The 25,289-nt window shown below is 49.8% G+C and overlaps 1 protein-coding gene across 1 annotated transcript in view; it reads right to left on the bottom strand.

The window, feature by feature from the left end:
- Nucleotides 1-541: 541 nt before the first annotated feature.
- The window catches only part of LOC119466334 (serine/threonine-protein kinase par-1-like), an 83,960-nt gene continuing 59,212 nt past the window's right edge, over nucleotides 542-25,289 (bottom strand). Inside the window, 5 exon segments of the mRNA XM_037726844.2 lie at nucleotides 542-7,913; nucleotides 7,915-9,407; nucleotides 10,425-10,557; nucleotides 11,595-11,780; nucleotides 13,114-13,265. Of these exon segments, the coding sequence (XP_037582772.1) occupies nucleotides 5,799-7,913; nucleotides 7,915-9,407; nucleotides 10,425-10,557; nucleotides 11,595-11,780; nucleotides 13,114-13,265 (4,079 nt within the window). The 3' untranslated portion in view covers nucleotides 542-5,798.

The raw sequence follows: 25,289 nt of genomic DNA, 5'->3' as shown, positions 1-25,289 counted from the left end.
ACGAATTGTAGCCGGTGGGTTTGCAAGGCGTATCCGATTGGAATTTCCAGAATGGCACCAGTTTGGAGATATGCGCCATCAAACTTGCCGTGAAAAGGCACCGTTGCTCCACTTAACATTTTTAACAAAACGCGCTTTTATGCACTGAAGCACAACTGAAATGACCATGTCTTTCGTCCCACACTTTGGGTATTTTGATGCACGTCCGTGACATAGCTTATGACAGGTGCCTGCAGTTCAGAGCATCAAATTTCTGCGCGGCAGTACTCCCGAGTGCAAGTTACATTTGTCATTTTTCTTCGAAGTGCTAGTGAAGAGCAGGCGATTCTACATAGTGCAAAAAAGTATGGTTGAGAACACCGCCCCACGCTTCCTAGCTTTACGCCCGCAGTAGAACAAGGAGTCTTACATTTGTCACAGTTGCAACTTCGTATTTATGACATGCACAATGCTGCAAGCAGTGTACTAGTGAAGCAATCACACACATGCATGCCTGTTCTGTTAGGCACTAGGAGTCCAGTCAGCAAAACAACAGGACATGTACTTGTCATCTTTTTTTGTTTATTGTCACTGGGGAAACAACACATCACCGACACCGCATTCTGTAAGTGGCTGCACATTTGCGCCCGGACGGATCACTCCACATTTTTGCTCCGTGTTCAGCCGCGTTAAAGCAGCACATTTTCAACAACCATCGCAACCTTCCTCTTACGCAAGGAGTTGTTACCCCTATTTAAAAAAAAAAAAAATCATCTGGGCAACTTAGCTTCAGTAATGTGCAGTGGCAACTTGTTGAAGCTGCATTTCACATTCCAGCTTTCTGACTAGAACTATAGTGTATGGAAGCTAAGGCAAAGCAAACAAACAAAAATAATATTTGTTTGAACAAGAAAAGAACAGAGACACTTCCTTAACATATTTCATATAGCACTGTGCCCATTCTTGGTGTTGAACTCTGGGCTTCTTAGCGACATTATATTTACGAGCTTTCAATATTGCAACAAGGAAAAGTGTCTTCTTTGACACAAAATAAATTACAAGCATAAGGGATAGCGAAGTAAGAGCAGTCTGCACTATAAAGAACTCTGTGCTGATGCTCTTATTAGGGGATCCTGAAATGGTTGCACAAAGGCAGACAGGAGTCAAGATACAAGATATTGTTTGGTCACCATAGGTAGTATAGTAGTAATCTCAAGATGCATTACGACATTGTGACATATTTTTCAACAGCAAGAGAGGAATCTTTAGTTTGAGTGATGACACTGCCTTTTTTTTTTTGTTAACCATTTCAGTAGTCCCACTTCATGTGTAAAAAAGTTCACAGAAAGCATGTGCACACAAAGAAGAGTACTGTCAAGTCACATGTTTACAAAATGCCCTGTTTCAATAGCGAACTTCACGAGCAAATACTTCAGACTCATTGGGAAGAAAGTTTCTCACACAATTCATTGCACCTTCATTTGCACTTGGGATGGTTATAAAAGAGAGTTAACATGGAATTCTCAATTGGAAGCTGCCAATAAAATAACTAGTATCTCTTTCCTGTTAGCAATTCAGCATTGCACAGTCATCTAACAGCTTCAACACAAGGAAAGTTTAGAACATGCATTATAAACCACAATCTGATTGTCACACACCGATTCCACAATGTTTTACATTGATGATCAGGATAAACAAGTAACATTAACAGTTGTAAAGCTTTGATATGTTGTATATAACAGGTTCTGAGTGTTTTGGTTACCTAGCTGAAATAGTTATATTTCATTATAAGGTCTAAGTGCATGTTCTCGAACGCCCTATCTTGCTTCAAGCTAAGTAAAGCGAAAATTTTCTCATAGCACTGTGCACTCAGAAACCTTTGTTTTTAGAAAAAAAAAAAGGGGTTAGTAGAAACACCTTTGCTGGAGGCGTTTAAGCTTTTTTTTTAATTTTTCACTAGTCAATACCTAAATTTGTAACAGTTATTCGTGGAAACAACTTTGACATAGTAAGCACTAACAAACAAAGCTCATTTACAACATACAGGGCAATTTTGTTTAAATAACACCAGCTCATCAAAAATGCCGCATTTTCCAAGCAGGTGTTGTACATTCATAAAAAAATATCTGCTATAAAAACAAGAGACAACAGTGAACAGCTTAGGGAGTTGCACAATATTCCCTGTACCAGAACAGCTCAAAAACAGCAGGTGGTCACTACACAACTGCAAATGCATCAACATTCAACATGGCAAAGAGAACCTTGAAGTCACGCCAAGTTCATCTGGATTAATCCTTCACAGCAAGGTTGCGTGATGGGCTGATGATTTACTTATGCTAGTATTTCCCAAACCATGGGATGCATTAATCCCCGAGGGGCGCCCCAGATATCCTGTGGCAGGGTGAAGACAGGGCCTTGAAACTTCCATTGTGCATTTATTGTGAACTATAAATTTCAATTTCCTAATCGAGAGTTCGCATTGCGAACATGGTGGGTATAAGTGTGGACTAATAGTGTGCATCTGCAATTAGTGATCACATCTGGTGATGCTACGTTCAACTACTAAAGTTGGCAGAAGATTTATTGCAATGATCAGCTGTGCTTCACTTATCTGCTGGCATGAGCGTGCCAGCCCCAACACAATCATCACGAAGATATTTTTTTTTTTTCTGCACTGCAGTCGAATTTCGATCTAACGAAATCCGCGATATAACGACGTTATAGTGCCCCGACGTTAGTTTAATCGAAAACCGCGTAAATTTTGTTCCTGCGATTCAGCGACGTAGTTTTATTTCACAATTTCGATTTAACGAACACGCATACAGGTACGTGAGGCCTAGGTGACAAGTAAGAAAAAAGTCGCCCGAGAGGATTCGCTTGCACGCGTTCGCGTACAAACGGCGCCGCCGGTGAGCGGCGAAAAACACCGGCCGTCGGGCGCAGGACGGATTAATGACGGAAAGCACCACTGCGCCATCTGTTGTGCCTGTATACGAAAACCGCGCTTGGCGAGCACCATTTGTGCTGTCGGACACGCTCTTAACCAGTAATGTAGAATACTAGAGTGCTCAATACCCAAACGCGTTAGCGGACCGTCGGAACAGGAATACCTCAAGCTCAAGCGAGCTTTGAGCGCCTCGGCTACGCCAAATCGGAACGGGCACGCTGTCTCGGTCTTGCCGAGAACGAAGGTACAGTATTCATCCAGAGGTAAATGAGGACGTATAGTTACCCGACCTTGGACTTTGAAGATAATTGAGGAAACGTGGCTGAATCTGCTGCGAGTAATAGTAAAAGACGGCTGGAAGATTCGTAGCGCAGAGGTACAGGGAACACTCAGAATGAAGGAATCACGTTTGTCTTTAGAGCAATACATTTAGGAATCTATCATTAACAAGAAGCACGGATCTTAAGGGCCAGAACGATAAAAATAACGATCTCGAAGTCCCCTCAACTAATCCATTTTGAAAGGGATGCTCGTAAAATGGAGCCCTTCAGTAAATACGGCCCTCACAAATTATTATACCATGCAAAAAAAAAAAGGAATAAAAAAACTGACATCACGGAGGAAGGAAATAAACGAGAGAAAAAAAGCATGACGTCCCGCAGCCAACATTTACAAGCCCACTCTCCGTCCCAAGCCGTCACCATCACATTTTCTCTCTTAATATGCGTCGAAAATTTAAACCCAACACGTGACCCTGAGCTCGGCAACCTTGGCCCAGCGTAGTTGGTTCCCGGTAGGTTTTAATCGATGCGCACCCGTTCGGGGGTTCTTTGCCACTCACTCTGTGCATATTTTCCTCCGAATATATGCTTGTGCAACTTAGGTCATTCGATGCAACGTACGGTACATGTAGAGCCCAGATGTTAGTGGCACATACTCACTCTGGGTGAGTGACCAAGAACCGGGTCGTTCAATATACGATAAGAAAAAAAATTCAGCAATGTAAACAAACTTTGAGAATAGGTAGTGCTGTCACACGTTGCTGCTGCCCCCGTTGTCTTCCCGGTAGAGCGCGCGCTGAGCACGCCCCGCTGGAAGACGCTAAAACCTACCGCGACATGATCACGTGCTGTGCCTACGTCTTTATGGCATCCAATTTATCACGTAACGCTCTCTTCTAGTTTTTCCTTCCTCCGTGAATGACATAGACCAGCGTTGGCGGCTCGTGACTATGCCGTGACACTGACAATGACACACGTGCACACACTGACGCCATCTGACGGCGGCTACGTAGACGCGGTCCGCCGGAACTCTCGACGTGACCTTTGCCGCACGCGCTGGCGCCTTTCAATTCATAATCAATATGTCGAGTTTATTCGAAGTCCGCTTCATAAATGGTCACTTACAAAACGATATCAACCAGGCCTGTTCTAACAACCAACGAGATTTTTTATGGCTGATGCACGGAAACTTCGACGTAACGAAATTCGCGATGTAACGAAGTTTCTCGTTGCAAGAACGACTTTGCTATATCGTGGATGGACGTCTTCACTAGCTAAAGTTGTGTGTTGCGTACTGCGGATAACTCAAATGTATATTCATATTACAAAAGTACTATCAACGACAATTCATCTCGTTTATTATCTAGACAGCAAAATCTCAAGTGCAAACTTGCAATTTGAAAGCACGAGTAAGTTATGACGCAGCATGCATTTCCTATACGACTGATGCTCGCCCTAAAAAATTTTGAGGACTTTGCCATAGCCGCAAAAATATTTAACACTAGTCACCTTCATAAGAGCTCCTAGTCGTAGGTGTGTTAAATACTATCCGTACTTAACCTAACAAAACACTGCTTTCCGCCCTAATATTTCTGACTGATGCTGTAGCCTGAAGTTCTGAGTCTTCTCAAAAATGGTCTGAGAAAATAGTATGTGCTCTATTGTCGCCATGCTTATGAAAAAGCATACGAAAAATATCTGCACTACAGGTGCAAAGCCCAAAATGGGTATAAATGAGCTTCAAGAAACTGCAAATCAGATATGCATTTAGGGGCTCGGTGACTGAAATGAGAGTTTGAGCATTAGAAACATTGAGGGCAAGAAAGCAGATATGTATGCAATGTAAGTGGTTGTTTGCTTCTGTGTAAATTAACGACAGTGCATAACCTAATAAAAGCTTGCACACTGCATGAAAGCACTGTAACCATGCACATCACCACTCATCAGAAAAAAAAAAAAAAAGACTCAACACCACATTACGACAACTTTGTTGATGGCAGAAATGAAGCATTGTGATACCAAAGTACAAAAGAAAAGTATTTCTGCTCACTTCCGAGCCAGTGCAGAATGCCATTCGTATGAAATATTTCTCATAAATGACCAGCATGCCACTGATTGAAAAAACAAAAAAACAAAACATGACTGTGTTAGGGCGTACCAACAGTGCACGCCACATCAGCATATTATGACACGGAGGCTGGGAGCACATATTCACCCTGGGGCTATACGTAATTTCTATGTGCAAGCTCTAAATGCGTCGCTTTTCGCCCTCACACATTGCTTTGGTACAAAAACAGAACTATTTTGTTCGCTTTCCCTAAATTTCAAGGGAGCCCTCTTGGACCTGGTGCATTGAGCTCCAGTGACAGCAGCTAGCGGCCATTACATGGTCCAGCATTGGTTCCCAGCCACAGTATGCTGAAAACTGCGTGCACAGACTGAATGTCGGTCCAAGAGGAGAGCAGGGAAGAAGAAAAAAGACTAGCGCTTCTGTGAGCAGCTTGCATTGCCACGTGCGCCGCGCAACGCCATGCGACACTATGCGGGAGCAGCCCCCACCAATTAAATAAACACACACCATGCTCAAGTTCCTAAGACGGAGGCCCATCACTTTCGAGGCTATCATAGTCCTTGGACTCCATCCTGTTACAGCGGTGGTTGCTGCCGTTTCCGCTAGAGCCTGGAATGCCAGTGGCGTCGTCGTCGAAACTGAGGTCCCACAAGTGGCCGTGCCGGCTAGCTTGCTGAGGCGCGACCGACAGCGGGGCCCCCACGTTTCGCGCGACAGACCGACTTCTAGGCTCGCGGACGTGGTTGTCCCACAGGCTTCGAGACTTCCTCAGGAGCGCTGCATCGTCCCGGTCTCTCAGCTCCTGGCTCCAGAGGCCCGAGTACTCGGTGTCCCAAAGCGCGGAGCGGCGCCTGGCAGCCGCCCTGGGGTCGTCGTGGAACCGCGGGTAGAAGCTCTTCCTGTGGATCCGCTCCTGGACGCTCTCTTCTCCCGGGCTGCGCGAGCCGGGGCTGGGCACGCTGGCGTCGCTCGTCCTCCGCTCTACCGAAATGGGGATGATTTTGGGCCGCTGTTGCGTGCTGGGCGGCGCGGTCTCCTTAGGAGAGTTAGTGTCCATGCAGCATGCAGGTGTCTCGGGCGGGGCAAGGCTCGATCCGGCCGCAGGCTTACCTCGCTCGGCCTGCGCTGGGCGGTCCGGGGGCTCGCCGCCGCCCCGCCTCGGGCTCAGTTCGCGCGCCAGGGAGCCGCTACGCTGCGACAGCAGGCTTCGGAGTCCGCGCGTCTGTAGCGCTTCCAGAAGCGAAGAGTCGGCACCCGGACAGTCGCCCTCGTCGCGACGCACCGAGTCGTCCTGCGGCCAGAGCCCACACTCGGTGCGTGCCGTGGTCGGCGGCGTGGTGATGACGATGTGCGCGTTCGGGTTGCTGCTCCGGTTATTGATCGACACCTGCATCCGGACCAGGGGTCTGCGGCCGCCACCGCGCTCGTTGACGCTCAGGGACCGGCTGCACGGCGCGCCCGGCGGAGCCGTCCTGTTGCTCTCGACGCTGATCTCGCTCTGGTAGACGGGTCGGCTTTCCTCGCCCAGGTTGAACTTGTCGCTCTGCGAGCGGTTGTACTTTTGTTGACACCGCGGGGTACCTTCGTCGCCGCGCGACTGCTGCGGATCGGCGTTGTCGTTGGACAGGTGCAGCCACTTTTCGACTCGGTGTCGGGTTCCTTCGGGGTCCTGGTGGACGCCCCAGAAGTCAGGGTTGCCAGCGCCGCGCTCCAGCGACGTGCCGCGGTCGCCGTGGTGACGTCCGGGCAGGTCCTGCAACCTGTTCCTGCGCAGCGTGCCGAAGAGCGACGCCCTATCGACGGGGTCCCAGACTCCCGACGACCGCTTGGAGAAGGGATCTCCGCCCATGGCGCGGGCGTGCGGTGTTCCGGGCTCGCTTCCGGTCGCCTTCGATGGCTTGTCGACCACGAACCGCAGCAGGGTCTCTCTCTGGGGTCGAGAGGACTGCGAGGACGGCTCCTTGGCGGACCTCGAGAATGGAGAGGAAGACGCAGGCAGGAAGCTCTTCCAGTGGTTGCGGAAGTCGCGGCTCATGTTGCGCATGAACTGGAACAGAGCTTGCGGGTGCGAGTTGTCGAAGTGCAGGTCGAAGTCGTCTTCGTCCGAGGAGTCCCTGTCGGTCGACGTCGTAACCTGACCGCCACCGCGTCTGCCCCACTCGCGGGCCCGCTTCTCGGGCGTCCGCTCTCGTCGGAACGTCTCAATGCCGGTAAACGGGTCCGCGCCGCGAAACAGAGAACCCTTATTCAGCTTCTTGATCGAGCTCTTCATTCGCATGAGGTTACCGAACGGACTCGAGGTGCGCCAGTCAGGGAACATGTCGTTAAAGATGTCGGTCGACTCGGACGAGCTGCCGCTGGCAGACCGCGGCACTGTCAGTTCGTCCTTGGGCGGCGGCGGGCCCGGTGTGCGCACGACCTCTTCGTCCACGCTGGTCGCGTTGCTCGGCCTGCGCGTGATCTTGGTCTTCTTCTCCACCGTCGTCCACGAGCCGTCCGACTTTGGCTGCGCGTAGACGCGGCCGCTCTCCGTGATGCACGTGCCGTCCTTGCCGAAGGTAAACTTCTTGTAGCTGCGCACGGGCGAGTCAGCGGCCAGCTTGGCATGCTCGTCCGCGGAGGAACCTTCGGGAGACAGGTCTCCTCGGCGGGGCGTCCGGTTCGGGAATTTCCTCTTCCGGCGTGCCCGGAGTCGCGTTGTCCCACAGAGCCGAGGACTGCTTCTGCTCTTCTTCGGCTTTCTTTCGGCTACTGAGTACGATCTCCGCCGTGCTCTGGAGAACGTTATCTACTTCCGGTTCCTTACTGCCTTCTTCAGTGGACAGCTCGCGCTGCGGCTTCGACGTGCTTCTGCGCAGGATGCCCCTGGAAGCTGGCGCTGCCGCGTCTCGCTTCCTCTCCACGGACGGCGACTTGTCGGACTGAGCTTCACTCACGGCTGCGGGGAACGCGGTGTCCTCCCTTTCCCTGGGGCTGGCGCTCAGCGGACTCTTACACTTGGGTCGTTTGGGCACGGGAATGACTCTCTTGTGTCCCACTCTCTCCGGTGCGGCGGGCTCTTCCGCCGCAGCAGCAGTCGGTTCCGGAGTGACCAGACTGGGCGGTTCAACGGCGGCCGACTTCGGCGTCTGCGGGAGTGGCGGCTTCTTGGTGTCCTTGAACTTTGGAGACGCCGAATTCGTCGCCGGCGACGCTTGCGAGCTCAGGCACTTCGGAATGACTATCTTGCCGGGGCAGCGCACTCCCGAGCCGCGTCGCGCCAGCACCGGCGGCACTGATGGCGGCTGCTCCTCGGCGGCGGTCTCGGCTGTTGTCCCAGAGGGGGCAGCAGCGTTCGCTTCCGCCGGCGTCGTCACGTCCTTGGGCGCCGCGTCGGCCTGCGCGGCTGGCTTCTCCGCTTCATCCTTTCGGGGTGGCTGTTCCTCGTGTTTCGGGGCTGCTTCGCTGTTGGCCGTCGTTTCTCCCTGCTCCATCGGTCTCTCCACGCTTACGGGGGCTTCCGCGGCTTCCTGGACGACCGCGCCGTCCTGTCGAGTCGGCGTCGCTGCGTCGTTCTCCTTCGTACCGGATTCGTCGAGAATCTCGCTCTTAGGCTTCTCCGGCTGCTCGTCGTCGAACTCGTCGTCGTGCACGAACGGTCCTCCCAGGAGCCCGACGCTGGACTTTCTCGAGGAGTCGGACGTCCGCACCTTCTTGTTCTTGTGCGAGACGCTCGACATCCTCATCAGGCTGCCGTCGGTGGAGCACTGGCGCTTGATGTTCTGGCTCTCGAGCTCGGCCGCCAGCGCGGCCGGTATGAAGTCGGCCGAGTCGTCGTTCTTGAGCGCGTCCTCCTCCTGCTCGGCCGCCGCCACCACCGCCGGCTGGAAGTCGAAGCTGTCGCTCTTCTCTGCGCCGTCCGGCGGGTTTGCCGCCTTGTCGAACGCCACTTCTTCGGGCGTCGGCGAGGCCGGCGCCAGCGCCAGCAGCAGATCCAGCCGCACGGGCGTCAGGTTGGACATGTCTTCGGCAAGCTGCAGCAAGGAATGGTCGAAGCCCTGGTTCACCCAGCGGTCCTGGCAAATGTCGATGACCGTCGCTCGCTTGGCGGGGTCCACGGTCAGCAGGCGACGGATCAGCCCCGACGCGTCTGCACAGTAGAGGAGGGGGGGGGGGGTGAATGTGATCATGAAGTACTCGTTCCTTTGCAGTCCAGGTGTATATGACTCCTTCAGCTAAACCGCTGGCTCAAATCCGCTCAGATTTCACCCAGAGGTAGCACTTTGCAGCGAGTTTGGTTTAATACCACGTTTTAGGCCATTAGTTTTAGGTCCCCAGTTACGTCCACAGTAAATAAAAAGTGGGTGTCGTCTGTGGCGACTCCGCACAAAACATATCCTTGCCAAGATTCCGTTGCAGCGGAAACGAACGTCGTCGGAGACGGCAACCCACCTTGTGATTTATAACGGACAAAACTATGAAGCATACGCCGGAAAACGTGGTTTTAAACCTAACTTGCTCCAAAGGGCTAACTCTATGCGAAATTTGAGAGGGAACGAGTGACCGGTTTAGCAGGTAAAGTCGTGTGTATACCTGGCGCAGTTATTGAAGCAACAGTCAGTACGATCAGTCTGTCTGACACGCTATCGTATCTACGACACGCTAGGCTCAATATTGACGGCAGTAGATTGCGTGGCAAAATAAGGCTACCCACTGCTCACGTACTGCTCGACGTACTGCCTGACGATAGAGACCCTCAACGTTTTTGGAAAATGCCGATCTATACATGCTAAGCGAGGCAGCTGCGATCTGCGCAACTGCCCCGCCTATATGGTAGCATTGATCGCTGAACGCGTGACGCGTACTCTTCGAAGCCCTCGCATATTGTTTTCACTGCCTTCGTACAGGTAGCCACACCTGAACGTCCTCGGCGAAAACACTTCCCGCTTCCCTCACCACCACACCCCCATTCCTCTTATTTACGTCCGTTCGGAGCCTGTTTATGGTAACGCGAAACTTATGGTTCAATTGACGTGCAACGCGCGCGAGGCGTGTTTTACACGGCGGCGAACACTTCCGCGTTCTATATACAGGCGGCGCGTGTTTGCAGACAATAGAAACCTGCTCGTCATTACCGCCGTAAAGGTACTAGTAATAAAACACTCACCAGACTTCCGCTTGGGTTCGTAGTAGTCCGCCTCGGAGATCTGGCGCACGAGCCGCTTGAAGTTGCTGCCGTCGAAGGGCATGGCGCCGTACACCAGCGTGTAGAGGAGAACGCCCAGACTCCAGCAGTCCACCTACAGGGCGGGGAAGCATGTGATGGAATGCCATGAGTGAGATCACGTGCCGCCGAGGCACGTGCGGTCAGTCGGATAATACGTAATTCCGGCTGACTCGAGTAATCTGACTTCCAAGCGCTACCTTTTCAATGCGTTTCCGAAATAGGTTGATTAAAGCGGACATTTGTTCTATTAGTACAAGGGTAGATGAAGAACACTAGATAGGAATATTAACGTCATTGTAAACGTGAGTAAAAAAAAATAGAACTACGCACGAGAGCCTTAATCGCTTAACGAAGTCAATACGTTTACGCAAAGAGCTTGCTGCCAAAGTATACTGACCGATATCACTTTCATGAATACGCAAGGTAGCCGGTCCTTCATCGAGTCATGCGTTAACGCAGTTACTGCTGCGTTGGTTACTGTTAAGAATAATTAATTGTTTAGCTATTTGGTGCTTGCATCGCTGATGAGGAAAATTTGCGCAAGAAAAAAACAACGCACCTGTTTTTGTTGGGCTAATTTTCCTCATCAATGCAGCAACGGTTACTTGCTCGGGCCTACCGCTCTACTAGCTTACAACTATACTACTACTACTTACTAGCTCCATCCTGCCGGTTTTTCAGCCGCGTGAACAAAAATGGGTTTCGCAATGTTACGCGACTTCTTTGATTTTATTTCTTCTGATTATATCGAGGTGCATAAGGGCGAACTTGACACTGTGTTACTTCCTCAGCAAGTATCGTGACTCCCCCATTTAGCAGCGTCCGTCGCAATGCGCACGCAAGTGATAATAATGACAACCCAATGCCGAATGAATAGTAATATACAATTTCTTCCGTCCGTCTTCCACTGTACACACACACACACTGCACGAACAGCCTCGAATTTATACTGCATTGCTTTTCTCAGTGTGCACCAAGTGCTATTGCACACTTCAGTTCGTACCGTATCCTGTCATTCCGTTGCATGCGTTGCTAATCGCGTGCCACGAATGTGCCGGAGTCACCGAGGGTGGGATGCGTAGTAGCGTGCAGTAGATATTGATCACTCACCTCGGGTCCGTAGTAGGGCGTCCCCTTGACGATCTCCGGCGATGCGTAGAGCGGGGACCCGCAGAAGGTGCTGAGAAAATGCCGCTCGTCGTACACGTTGGACAGGCCAAAGTCGGCGATCTTGGCGTTGCCTTTCTCGTCCAGCAGGATGTTCTCGAGCTTCAGGTCGCGGTGGCAGATCTTGTTCTGGACAACACAGACGGAGAGGAAGGGTTAGAAGGAAACAAAGAGTGTAGTGTCTGCTAACTTCCCGATGAGGATGTTTAGGACTGGGGGGCGGGGTATTCTGTAACTGTCCACCTAGTGGACATGTCCATTTCGCCTGCTGCTGATGTTCTGATTGGCTGGGCTAGAGTATGCGTCAGAAGGAGAGGGGCATCCAGCCAATAAGCACTTCAGCAGCAGACGAAATAGACATGTCCACTATAGGTGGGCACTTACAGAATATACCCACTGTTCGACATCAGTATTAACTCCAATGCAGTGTGATAAATGATTATCAGCGGTGACGTGAATCCCGTTAGTAGAGATATTTAGCATAACGCTGCCGCTCTACCGTTAGCGCTTTGGCCACCCAGGCGACTGTATTGCACGTTCTAGTTAGACCTCGCGGTTTAGCACGTGCGAAACTGGCACGCGTCGGGCCGACTGTAACGATATAGGGAGAGCGCTGAGGCCAAAATGAAAAGTTGTCTGGTCGGTTCTTCATCGTGAAACTGAAGCTGTGCAGCGTGGCTTAACAATTTTAGCCCGGAACTAGCAAATACGATCTGTGAAGTTCACTCACAGAATAACGCGCAAACTAAGGACTACTTTATGAACGCACAAAAAGCTGGATATATAGATTGCAGGAAAGCAGACATTCGGGCAAGCTAGTTTAGCGTCGTCTTAAGAACAGCGCAAAAACACATGAACAGAAAAGAAGACAACAGGACGGGCGCTGTTCCCGTCGTCTTCTTTCCTGTCCGTGTGTTCTTGCGCTATTCTTAAGGTGAAGGATACACAGGATGCCGTTCCGAGAAAAGTAAGAAACCTAGCACTACAGAAGAGGGGAAAAGAAATACTCAAGTAGGACAGGCATGCTTAATCAACCAGTTATAACTGGTTGTTTGGCCTAGATTCTGCAACTGTATTTCACGCGCTTCTGTCACAACACTGAGTGACCATGAAACAGCGTTACAGAATACACGTGGTGTCTAACTGCACTTATTGTACTGACCGAGCGAAATTCTGCGAGTCATGCGATGCGTACGGCAGATAATCGACGGCCCATCAGAGCACCAGAATGGGTTGCAGAGAAGGGGAAACGGAGTCGAGTACGGCAAAGCATTAATGTGGAGTTAAGGGATTAGAAACATATGCAGGCTCGGGATGGTGTCAGCTAGCGCAGGACTGGGTTAACTGGAGGTCTCTCGCAGACGCCTTCAAACTTGAATGGGCGTAAACGTGCATGCAGATAATTGAGATCATAAACTGCGCATGCAGCCTTGTAAAAAAAAAAAAAAATCGAATGCGTTACCTTGTGGCAGTAGTAGACTGCAGACGCCACCTGGCGGAATATCCGGCGCGCCTCCTCGGAGGTGAGCTCTTTGCGTTCGCTGACGTAGTCGTACAGCTCGCCGCCGCTGGCGTACTGCATCACCAGCACGATCTTGTCCTTGTTTTCAAATACTGCCGGGAAGAAATGGAGGGGGGAAAAAAAGCAGTAGCTTAAATTGGCTGCGAGGCAACGAATATTCTGCCGAAGCATCAGCGTGAAGACGGGACACAGAACAAGGACACAGGTAACGGTGCAATCTAAGAACCGAAACGAACTGCGCTCGCGAACTCAACTAGCGCATGTCTGCTTATTAGTTATCTATAGCGACACTCAACTTCGGCCTTTCTAGGGCCCTGAAAGAAACGGGTAAAGCAGGCTTCTCCTCGCAGGAACTCGTATTGTGGTGAAGCCAGCTTTAACGAGCGCTCTTTTAGGGAACTACAGTGAAGAAAAAAAAGATTATGGGATTTTACGTGCCAAAACCACGATCTGATTATGAAGCACGCCGTAGTGGGGGACTCCGGAAATATGGACCACCTGGGGTTCTTTAACGTGCACCTAAATCTAAGTACACGGGTGTTTTCGCATTTCGCCCCCATCGAAATGCGGCCGCCGTGGCCGGGATTCGATCCCGCGACCTCGTGCTCAGCAGCCCAACACCATAGCCACTGAGCAACCACGGCGGGTTAGGGAACTACAGTCAGTGGCAACCTAAGAATACAGTGTCAAGTGCACTGATGTCCAACTCGAAGTAAATTTATGCAGATGCATCAGCCAATCACGTCCGCTCTTATCCATGACGTCACGGCGGAGGCGAGCTCCATTCAATATCGGCGCCTCACGGAAACTAAGTTTTGGAACGTCTACGCATAAAGAGCAAGTAGAGAGCGGTTTTGTGGGCGGAGCTCGTACTGATGCCCAATGTTGTTACTCAGTATAGGCTGGAGTTGTAGAGTGGGGCCCTCAATTCCATTCCATTTCGACTCCATTCCCGACAGTGGGACCCTTCCCACTCTTGGAATGACTCAGCTGATCCATTACATTCCTCCAACCCCAGTAAATGAAATGTTGTCTCTATAATTGTAGACTACTTGCGCTTGTCTGCCTATAATAACTAAGAACATATTCTTAGTGTCTTAAGAGCGTTATACAACTTTCTCGCACGAGAAACATGCTTGTGGTTGGGTGACGCTAACACAAGAGTGGGTGCTGTTGCTTGTTGGTATTGCGCTGTTATATCTAAGAGCGCGAACACGCAGAGGCGGCGCTGAACACCACAATAACGCTCTTTACTAAAAAAAGAAGAAAAAAAAATGCAATTTATGCCGAAAGGCGAAACTACGACATTGACAGCGACAGCAAAGTACCATAGTTTCACGACTATAACGCGTTTCTTTCCCCAACATTTCCAGCCTCAGAACGCGTTTCGCGTTATATTCGGGTTCGTGGCAAATATAACCGCAATTTTTTTCTTTTTTTTTCATTTTCGTAGCGACCGAAAGTTCCCGCTCGCGTTATATTTGAGGTCCCGTTATTTGCGTGCAAATACGGTATATATTAGACGGCTACACAAAGTGAAGATGTTTTATCCACCCTATAAATTGCAGTAAACATGCTATTACTGGTTAAATTAACGAACATGCATGGTGTCACGTGCGCACAGGAAAACGCGAATAGATCGCACTCGATGACCGCGAACACTCGCTGTCTCAACGCCGGCGTGATGAAGAGCGCCGGCAGGCGGGCTATATATATAGCGAACGAAGCTTCGTGCTGCCTCTCAATTCACCGCGTCTCTCCGAAACTTGAGGTGCGCGACTTCCTCACTAGGCGCGCAAAAAGACAGCGCACATTAAGCCACCAGCCATCTCTGCTCGCCCAAACATTGCGCCTGCCGCAGATGCAGATTACCTCCAAGGAAGTAAGGCGCTCGTGTCATGTCTGTGCTCAGCTGCGCCATGTGCAACCAAGGCTGCGCTAGAGGAAGAGACGCGCACCTCACCAGCCCCCCTCGTTCCCATAGTGCGCGCTTCATCACGTGACCCTCATTGTGAGCGCGAGAAGACAGTGCGGCATCGAACCGCCATCCCTCTTGGCTCATGCTGGCACGCTTTTCTTCGCACCCACGGCACACAGCGCACGATAGGATCTTATACGAAGGCGACGACGAAAACTCGCCATGCAGTGTTTCTACAATTCCTATCGCAATAATAATAAAAAAGACCGCGGTGGTATTCGGCACCGTCTTTGCGTGCTCGCGCTCTTAGACATAGTAAGGTGCTAGTCACTCTACAGTCCTGGGGACGCATTCTGCGACGATCACTTTCGCCGATACTATCGCCTCAGCAGTCAGGCGAGCGCTGATTGGCTGGTTGAGCAAAACCGGATGGGTTGATTGGCTGGAATTGAGCACTACTTTACTCGAAGGCGATATAGTATGGCCGAAAGTGATTGTCGCAGAATAAGTCCCCTGCAAGTGCAGCGCGTTTGCCGGCACTCGCAGTTCGAACGCCAGCAAGGTAAGAGCCGAACATTTCAGCTGTTCCCTTTAACAGTTGACTGCGCTGTATACAGCGATTATTCAGCTTTTCCAAGAGGGTGCACAGAGCTTCTGCGGTTCAGTGGGCTTCGAGAGCGTGGAACAAAGGCGCGGGCAAGAGGCGCCCTTGCCCTTCAAGCGTTCTCGGGTGAAATTTGGCACAATTTCCGCCGCCGTCGCTCCGGCAGGCGCGCCCACACCTCGGTTTGAGAAAACGCAGACTCCTCTCCTAGGTTAAGGCTAAAAAAAGAAGAAAAGAAGTAAAAGAACACGCAACCACAGATCACGTATTCTCGCCAAGAATAACGAACGCTCCTTGTCGCGACAAAGAAAGCAAGGCGCAAAAAATCGCGCGCGCTACTTTCTATCTTATTGGCGAAACCTCCTCGGCTCATTCAAATAAGCGGTCCCGGACGCCTTGTTCGCCGCTTTCTCTGCCGGTCCAAGACTGGCGCAAGATCGCGACAAGGGACTGACAAGTTCGAAGAGGGAGGGATAACGCAGTCAGCCGAGCGTACATGTGTTGGATGCGCTCTTCACCGCGGAAAGGGAGGGATGCAAATTAGGAAGTTTTAATTAGCTTGGCCTCACTCGTGGTGCCCTTAGCGCAATTCCGTGTTGTCTGAGACGGGGGCAACAAACGGTGATGATGCTTTCTAATCACATCTCCTTTGAAACGGGGCGGCGAGAAATGCGCACCTATAGCCTGCTTGAGCTAATTACGTCTTACTACAGGTATTGCAGTCTAGCATTTTGCTCGTCTCTCTCTCTCTCTCTCTCCCTTTATATATATATATATATATATATATATATATATATATATATATATATATATAAAAGAGCACGTTGCTTAGTTTCGCGGCATCGTCCCATTTATTGACGGCGCTTACTCGCTCGTACGTGGACAGCCAGTCCTCCACGTCGTTGTCGTCTGTGCCGCTGAAAACAGGAGGATCCTTGTGGCGAGGGAGACCAGAGCACACGACGGAGGGTGTAGGAGGCGTTTGCTGGGTCGTCGGCTGAGATTCGTCCCGAGACATGGTTGAAGAGAGGGTACGGGATCGGAGCTCCAGGATGCGTTGGAGCGTAGCACTCTCCACCACTTGTAAAGGCGTTTATTAAACGCAAGCGTTAGGGCTGACCGTTCGATCAGTTCAGGGAACCGAGAGCGCGAGCGACGTAGTCCGAGCGATGCGCTGGAGAGACTGACCCACTAGACAGCGCTGGTAAGGATGCCCCACTGCATCGTCCGTCTTCTTCACTACAATATATATATATATATATATGTGTGTGTGTGTGTGTGTGTGTGTGTGTGTGTGTGTGTGTGTGTGTGTGTGTGTGTGTGGTGTGTGTGTGTGTGTGTGTGTGTGTGTGTGTGTGTGTGTGTGTGTGTGTGTGTGTGTGTGTGTGTGTGTGTGTGTGTGTGTGTGTGTGTGTGTGTGTGTGTGTGTGGTGTGTGTGTGTGTGTGTGTGTGTGTGTGTGTGTGTGTGTGTGTGTGTGTGTGTGTGTGTGTGTGTGTGTGTGTGTGTGTGTGTGGTGTGTGTGTGTGTGTGTGTGTGTGTGTGTGTGTGTGAAAGGAAGAGTTCTTCGGATCCGGTGTGTTACCTATATGCCTGTAACGATCCCATCCCCATCGTTTCCCTGCGTTCGCCACACCAGCAACTCAAGCACTCTTGCTTATCTCGAACACTAACCCGTTATTTCCCATCAGCTTTGAATCTACGCATCTCTGAAAGGTGGACGTTCCATACGGTTCTTGCCAAGTGAACATTCTGCTATTCCATTACAATGCGCTGCTCCGGATCACATCCTGTTGCGAATATTTGCCCCTGCGTGTTCTTTTTTTTTTTTTTTTCCTCCGGCAAACGTCATCATTCTACGTCTATAGTCCCTGCGCTTTTTTTTCCGAGCGAGTGGTCATCGCTGCGCGCGTTATATGAAGAACAATTCTCTATTTTTTTTCTCCCCCATTTCTCTTCCTCCTACGTGTCTCCCCCTCCCCCAGCGTAGGGTAGCTAAGTGGAAGCCACTCTGGTAAACCCTGCCATTTTTTTTTTCATCATGAAGGAGCATGTCAAGTCAAGCTGCATGAAGCCAGAGTAACCTCGATCTCCAACTTTCTTGCCTCTCTCACCCCACATCTTCTTCGTCTTTTTTTTTTTTCTTTTTCTTCCTTCCTTCCTTTCTTTTTAGATGCTGTCGTTAGATTATTCAGCTGCCATTATCAGTAGTTATACTGTACTCCCGCATGGTATACCGACCCAGCAAGAAGCCGTTACTAATGCTATTATTAGTAGTTTTGTTACTTCTTTTCTGCCGAAGTCGCGCACGGCGCAGGAAAGTGCACCCGCAGCTCCCTTCCTCGAAGAACCGCGCGCAGCTGGATGCACGCGCGTGTATATCAGCGACCGCTCGCATACATCTTCGATGATCTTCGTGATTGCGCGATCCCGCGAAGTGGACACCGCGCCGCGTGCGGCCGTGTTCTTCGCCAACGAGCAACGATCAAGGCGCGCAGCGTTTGATCGCTTTTATTCAAAGCAAACGCACCCCCTCCCCCTCTCTCTTTATCAACTACGGCGGAAAACGCTATCTGAACTGAGAAGAAATGGGCTAGCTCACTGGCGTATAATTATACGCTGAGCATATTTATACGACCATTTTATCTATACCATCTGAAAACGGCTCGGTGAAACCACGCGGAGCGGCTCGTCGAAGCTATAGCGGCGTCTGCGAGACCACGCAGTGCAGGGGCTATTAACGTCACGTGATACCACAGAGATGCGCTTATCGAAGCGCCCGTATCGAAAGCGTTGCACCGTCGACGTGAGGGAATGTGTCTGCACTGCTGCTTTTTTTTTCGCCGTAAAGGGCACTGGAACCATCGCGTATGCAGGAGGAGGGCATATGAAGCGCCGTTATAATCAAGCGAAGAACGGAGGTACATACAACTACTTGCAATTGCACTGCACGGTATACTTGTGGCAAGCAACGGTATACGCCACAGCGTAAGACATTACGTGCGCGAGAGAGATGTATGCACCGGAATAAGCTATAGAAGTTCAGCAGCTACCAGATGCGAACGCGTGCGGAATACTCACCACAGCAGCTCAATCGCTATGAGAGAGAGAGAGGTCATAAGGGAAAGGCAGAAAGGTTAAGCAGGCTGAGCCCGGTAGGTTACCCTGCAGGTAACCTACCGGGCCAGGTTACCCTGGTTACCCTGTTTGTGCCAGGTTACCCTGGTAGGTTAACCTGGCACAAACGACTTGGAGCAATGTTCCTGACGGCGAAGACAATGAGCTATATACATTAACTTGAGCAACAGAGACCTACAATGCGGCGGCTTAAGGCGCGGCCAGATAATCTCAACAATTTCGTCCGTATATAATTCATTCACACGCCCTGCACAAAAGTGTCCAACGCGAAATAATCTTTCAAACTCGAAGACTATATATATACCAGCTGCGTATTGACATCTCGGGCTCCCAACTTCCACGCATCACGGGCAATTAATTTATATTTGCTGAGAAGACGAATCCGGTGTTCCCTATCGTACTGCTCACGGCAGCAATGCCGCAAATCAAAACAGCACGGATCGATCGAACCACTCCAGAGCGTTTCGTACGTGAGCAGGCGGCGGTCAATGAATAATTCAAAGCATACGCCGCGCTCGGGACCGCCGTCCGCACGTAGACTGCAATTGGGCGTGGCCCACGTGCCTCAGCACGCGTTGTCGCCTTCATTAATACGTTCGTTCTTGGGTAGCGCTAAGACGTATACACGACGTTGCGGTCACGGTGTCTTTCGGAAGCAGCGATAAGAAAGACAGCGCGGCCTGCGAACACATCGTCAAGGTCAATGAAAGACGTGCTGCTTCCGGCACGTTCATTAAAGAAAAAAAAGTATTTCGTTAAAATGAAAAAGACACGCCTTCCAGATGCAGCGTCCCATTTCCACACGCCAAAATTATGAAAACGGCCTTACTCGCGTTTACTTTCACATTCTCCCTGAGAGCAACCTTTCCACAAGTTTCGTGCAGAAGCTGAGACACTATAGTCGGCAAACAAAACGCTGCTGCTCATTTACTTTGAACAGCATAACCAACCGCGACATAAGTGAGCAAGAAGTAATTTAAAGCAATCACAGTAGCGCTAGCCAGACAGACATGAAGGAAACTGGGTCAAGGACTAACGCTGATCATGTAGCGTTCTCCAATAGGTGGTGTCCAAATCAAGCGCCCAACTATACCTGAGAGTAACAGAAACAGATCTCGAAGGCGATGCCTTTGCGGCCTGTGCGCGCCGGAAGTAACTGCAGAGCCGGAAACACGTCACAGCCGCCACGTTTTGGACACAACTTATTTGCCGTTATTTTTCGTGGACGCTGCAGTTTCTGTAATGGGGATATCGACAATCTCAGTGGTGTACCAAAAATGCAGGGTTTAGACAGGCTTTTAGTTCCCAACGGGGAATCCTTGGCTGCGGGGTAAGTGGCGATGGCCCTATCCGCCACACACTCCACGTCGGCATACATTATTTCAGATTCGCAGGCGGCTTATAGACACTATATATGCGTGGTAGAATCACGCCACTGGCCAGCTAAATTCCGAGTCCATCTAAGACTCGAGCTGCACGGAAGCAGCTGATATGGGTACCAGGTCACCAGAGTTTTAAAAAAATTACGGGGTTCTACGTGCCCAAACCACGATCTGATTATGAGGCACGCCGTAGTAGAGGACTCCGGAATAATTTGTACCGTGCACCTGGGGTTCTTTAACGTGCACCTAAATCTAAGTACACGGGTGTTTTCGCATTTCGTCACCAGGGGGTTCAGGGAAACGAGCGTGCACATGATTTCAGGCCGAGCTTTCCTTCCTCGGGATCATTCTACGCCCTCACTTGCTGACTTAGGCTCCTCCTCTCCGTCAACGACATGCACGGAGACATTGCAGCATTTGCGCGTTCAGAGGAAGTGTCAACTCCGTCGGCTACACACTACGTCCTTTAATAATCCAGTTAAGCTTCACGCCATTGAGCCCGCGTCCTTTTCTGCGCAGCGCAAATTCTGCGGTCAGAAGGCAGACGTATACCATATGGCACGGGCTTGCCAGCAAAACGGCAGTGTATTGCCACAATAAATCAGACAACGTGGGAGGGCTGGGAGGCGGCCCTGTCCAGCTGGGATCTCGAGGAGCAACGAACGAGCCCTCGTCGAAAGAGCAGCGGCTTTTGCCAACGGTGTTGCGGGCTAGGGACCTGACCAGTCCTCCGGTAAGCCAAGCTCTTCTTGGTTTTCAATAAAAGTTTTTTTATCATCATCACTGCCTATCAATGAACACCCCCGTGTGCTTCCTGCTACCTTCTGCACTCTCTTTAAAATGGTATTTCTTGCTTTCCCTTTCCCTTAGCCATAATTATTTTGGTCAGCAACATTTATCACTTTATCTCCAGTCCCCCACTTTCACTAATCTGAGAGAGTCGTAGCGGAAACTCGCGGGCTCGAATCCCGGCCACGGCGGCCGCATTTCGATGGGGGCGAAGTGCAGAAAACAGCCGTGTAGTTATAGATTCAGGTGCACGTTAAAGAGCCCCAGGTGGTCAAAAATAATCCGGAGTCCACCCACTACGGCGTGCCTCATACTCAGATGGTGGTTTTCGCACGCAAAACGCCACAATATAACTTTTTTTTTTTTCGTAGCAGAAACTCGCGGTGTGTATTGCTGCTGAATTGAATTGCTGGGTTTTTAACTTCCCGAAATTGGCAGTGGGGGTATGGACAAGGAGTTTTGATATATATATATATATATATATATATATATATATATATATATATATATATATAATACAAAAACATAACATTCTTGGCTATGAGATACGCTTCAGCCAGGAGCTTCGGACGAATTTTTTATCTGGGGAACTTCATTAGCGCGCATCTAAACTTAAGTAATCGAGCGTTTTTTTGTTTTTGTTTTTTGTATTTCGCCGCCACCGATATGCGACCTGCGCGCACTCTGGAATCCGATCCACGACCTCGTGTTCGGCAACGGAACTCAAAAGTCACCGGGCCACCGGGGCGGGAGGTATATTATATAGTTGTACTTATAAAGCAGCGCTGCAAAGTTGAAACACAGTACAAGTACAGTACAAGTATATTATTCCAGCTAGCTCCAAAGCAAGCCTTAATTAAAATTTATATGACTACCGCTTCGCCAGCCAATGGCAACAGTAGCAAATGACAGCTGCGCGCGCGCCAAGCTTTTTTTTCCCCCGCCTCGACTTTCCAAAAAGACTCGCTTTCAAAGTCGGCCGAGCCACGCAATTCCCTCGTTTTTATAAACTCGGAATCTTATAAAAGTCGCCCGTTGTTCGGCCCGCCAACGCTGCTGCGCCCAAGTCCACGCAACAACCCGGCAGGTCGGCCCGCGACAAGCCACCCCTCCGTTGAAACGCAGCCAGGGCTAGGACTCCGGGACGCTGCAGCTGCGCCTGGGCCGAGCACTGCATGTCGTAATGGCGGCAACCGCGAAGGCCGCGGACGTGGCAACCCGACGGGGGGGACGTTGCTTGCTGCACGCGGGAAGTCATCGCGGCCAACGAATGAACGACCCCGTTTCTGCTGCCTAACGTTTGCCCACTGAATGTCGCGGACATATAACTCTTCTTAACGAGAGCCGAAAGACGACGCTGGCGCAGTATATACGCTGCTTCTGCGGAGTGGTGTCGACTCGGCAAGGATGTGGCGAAAGAAAAGAAGGCTGAACAACCGTCTCGCGGATGCTCGGTCGCGTGTGGTAAGCACCAGATCTGGACTCGAAAACGTATACATGACCTTCCGTTATAGCTGCACGAACAAGCATGCCAGAACGTCCGCCGGAACGTCGGTAGCGAAACAAGAACTCAGTTCCGGAAACACATATACACATTAAGGCGATAGATAGATGATAGTAAGAGAGAGGAAGACGGCGGTTTGCGATAGTGACCAAATGGGGGCAGCCGATGTCCTAGTTGAAGTTAACATCCGTAGACCCCTTGTACAATACATTGCCTTCAACATTTTTTTTTTTTTAAGTTCACTCCGAAGTGATTACGCAAAATATTCATTCTGGGTATGAAGTACGGTGCATGTGTAACTGTAAAGAAGTGGTTTGCTCATATTCTTGTCGTCCGCCTTCGAGAAATTTGGCACTCAATTGATCTAGACCTCTGTGTCGTCCCAGACGGCAGAAAACAGCCTTCAGGTGTGTTTCGAAATCACTGAGATGGCATTAAAATACCGGACCCGGCAGCAACATGGCAATGTATACTAGACGTAGTTCCATCTCTATCTCTGCGTTTAAGCAATGAAATGTAGTTTTTACCATAGCAAATATCAGGAGATGATGGAGATAGTTATTCTTTTCAAGTACATGGATACGTAGCTCTTGGCATCTAACCGCGGCATTTAAATTTTAAATTTGTTTTGAGAGTTCATAACATAACAGTGGACAATAAAAACAACCTTGAAGAGCAATTATATCCCATAGTGGTGTTCGGGTCTCAGGAGGTTAAGGCGATATATGTGACGTAAGAGAGCGTAAGACAAGCGGTTTGCACTAGTGGCCAAATCGGGGTAGCCGATATATATAGTCGAGGTTAGGAGGAAGAATAGAAGTTGGGAGGGTCACATTACGCGGGGAGCAGATAACCGCGGTGGTCAGTCGAGGACCGCAGAGGTTTCGGGAGGTGCGATGAAATTACGAAACTCGCAAGGCATTGGACGGAGTCATTTGACACAATACAAGGTATCAAAGGAAAGGTGACACGCACCACAATCCGGCGGGCCGTAACCTTTTTTTTCCTACTGCACGTACCTTCAACCAAATGAAGCTGTGTGCGATTCTCCTCCGCACGACTCACTGACCCACCGGGCTACTCTCCAGCACCCTGTGATTCAGGCTGAGGAATTAGTTTTTTCCTTCGTGTCTCGTCATCATAGCGCCGCATTTTCCTAGAAGTTCAGTCCGTGCTCGTGCAGCTTGCTGCGGGCTTTCGAATTAGTTCGGTTGCTACAGCGATTGCGCAGGTTCAAACGCCGGAGCAGGACGAACTTTTTCTTCAACTGCGAAGTGAATAATGCTTTTTTTTTTCTTCTTTCCAAAGTTATGGCAATGCCAGGCAGCGAGCTGAGCCTTCACGCGCTCTTATTATATTTTGCACGCGAGTTGCGTGGAAAAGCCAACCTCCGTTCTGCAGAAGTACGAGTATACGTAGGCACCGGGTACGCAGAACAAAAACAGCTCAAACGTATGAGACGAGGAAGAGTTTCTTCCTAAGTCGTTATTTTGCGCCATTTTAGTATAGTGTGTGCCAGGTACCACGTAGCTCAACAGCAACCTCTATTGAAGTACACACTAGTACACCGGTACACTGCTTCCTATTGTGACCGCCGAAGTGCACGAGAAACGCCTCCGTGAAATACCGAATATTCATCTAACACTGTCCTGCCTTTAGAGCTACGACATTTAGTTGGCCAGTGGACTGCTGTGGACGCGCGACGAAGGTACTTTTAACCTCCCTTACACAGAGACACTGGTCTCAATGAGTTAGTTAGTTTAAGTAGTTAGTTAGTTGAACGTCATTGAATTTTGGTTCGTAAACGTGCGTACATTAGTTGCTATCGCCACAATTTTGTATCTTCCATATTGAATGGACATTTCGACGTTAATGCCTCAGCAATTCTTGCGCATTCTTGGGGTTACGCCACTCGCAAACGACACAGCACGATGATAACACCTTTAACTTTGCGGATTAATTGTTATTAGTAGACTCCTTTATTCCTAGAACTATTATCGACTGCAACAATATCTCTAATGACGTCGTATCACGCAGTAGACTGTCATTGTTTGAAAGCAGCGTCACTTGACCCTCCCTGATCATTGTATTGTATAACAGGTTATATTGAGAAGAGCTATGAATTGGGCTAGTTGGTATGCATTCATTTTTTTCTTGCGCTAAGTACAGTAAGACGCCACAGGGATGAAAGGGACACTGGATATGAAGCGGACACGAAGTGACACGGGAGCGCAATGGTGTGTCACTTGAGCTCCCGTGTGTCACTTCGTGTACGCTTCATATCCAGTGTCCGTTTCATCCCCGTGGCGTCTTACTGTACTTAGCGCAAGAAAAAATTAGGTTATATTGTAATTATTGCATATTGTATTTTTGTATTGTACATATTGTATTCTAATTATAGTTATATTGTATTTTCGTTGTTCGTTCATGCTTGTATCTTTTGCTGTTTTCTTGGCCCCCCCTGCTGTGATCTTTTTAAGAAATATCACAGCGTTCACTCATAAATAAAAATTTAGAAAAAATTCTGATGTCCGCTGTCACAAATAACTTGCCTGCAGAAAAAAAAATTGTCTTTTTATATCTGCTGCACTTCCTTTTAAAGCCACGCGGTACCAAGGCTTCCACGGCGAGACGCAGGCTAGTAAGGTGTGACTCTGGCACCCATCTTCGTCTTCTTGCGTGTTTTCTCTCCAGTTAGGCGTTGGTCGTGATATTACAGGCGACATTGTCGCACAGAAAAAAAAAAAGAAGAAATAAAACAAAAGGAGAGACTCGCATTACA

This window comes from Dermacentor silvarum, chromosome 10, assembly GCF_013339745.2.
Source record: "Dermacentor silvarum isolate Dsil-2018 chromosome 10, BIME_Dsil_1.4, whole genome shotgun sequence".
Taxonomy (NCBI): domain Eukaryota; kingdom Metazoa; phylum Arthropoda; class Arachnida; order Ixodida; family Ixodidae; genus Dermacentor; species Dermacentor silvarum.
This window is presented reverse-complemented; position numbering and strand designations above follow the sequence as displayed.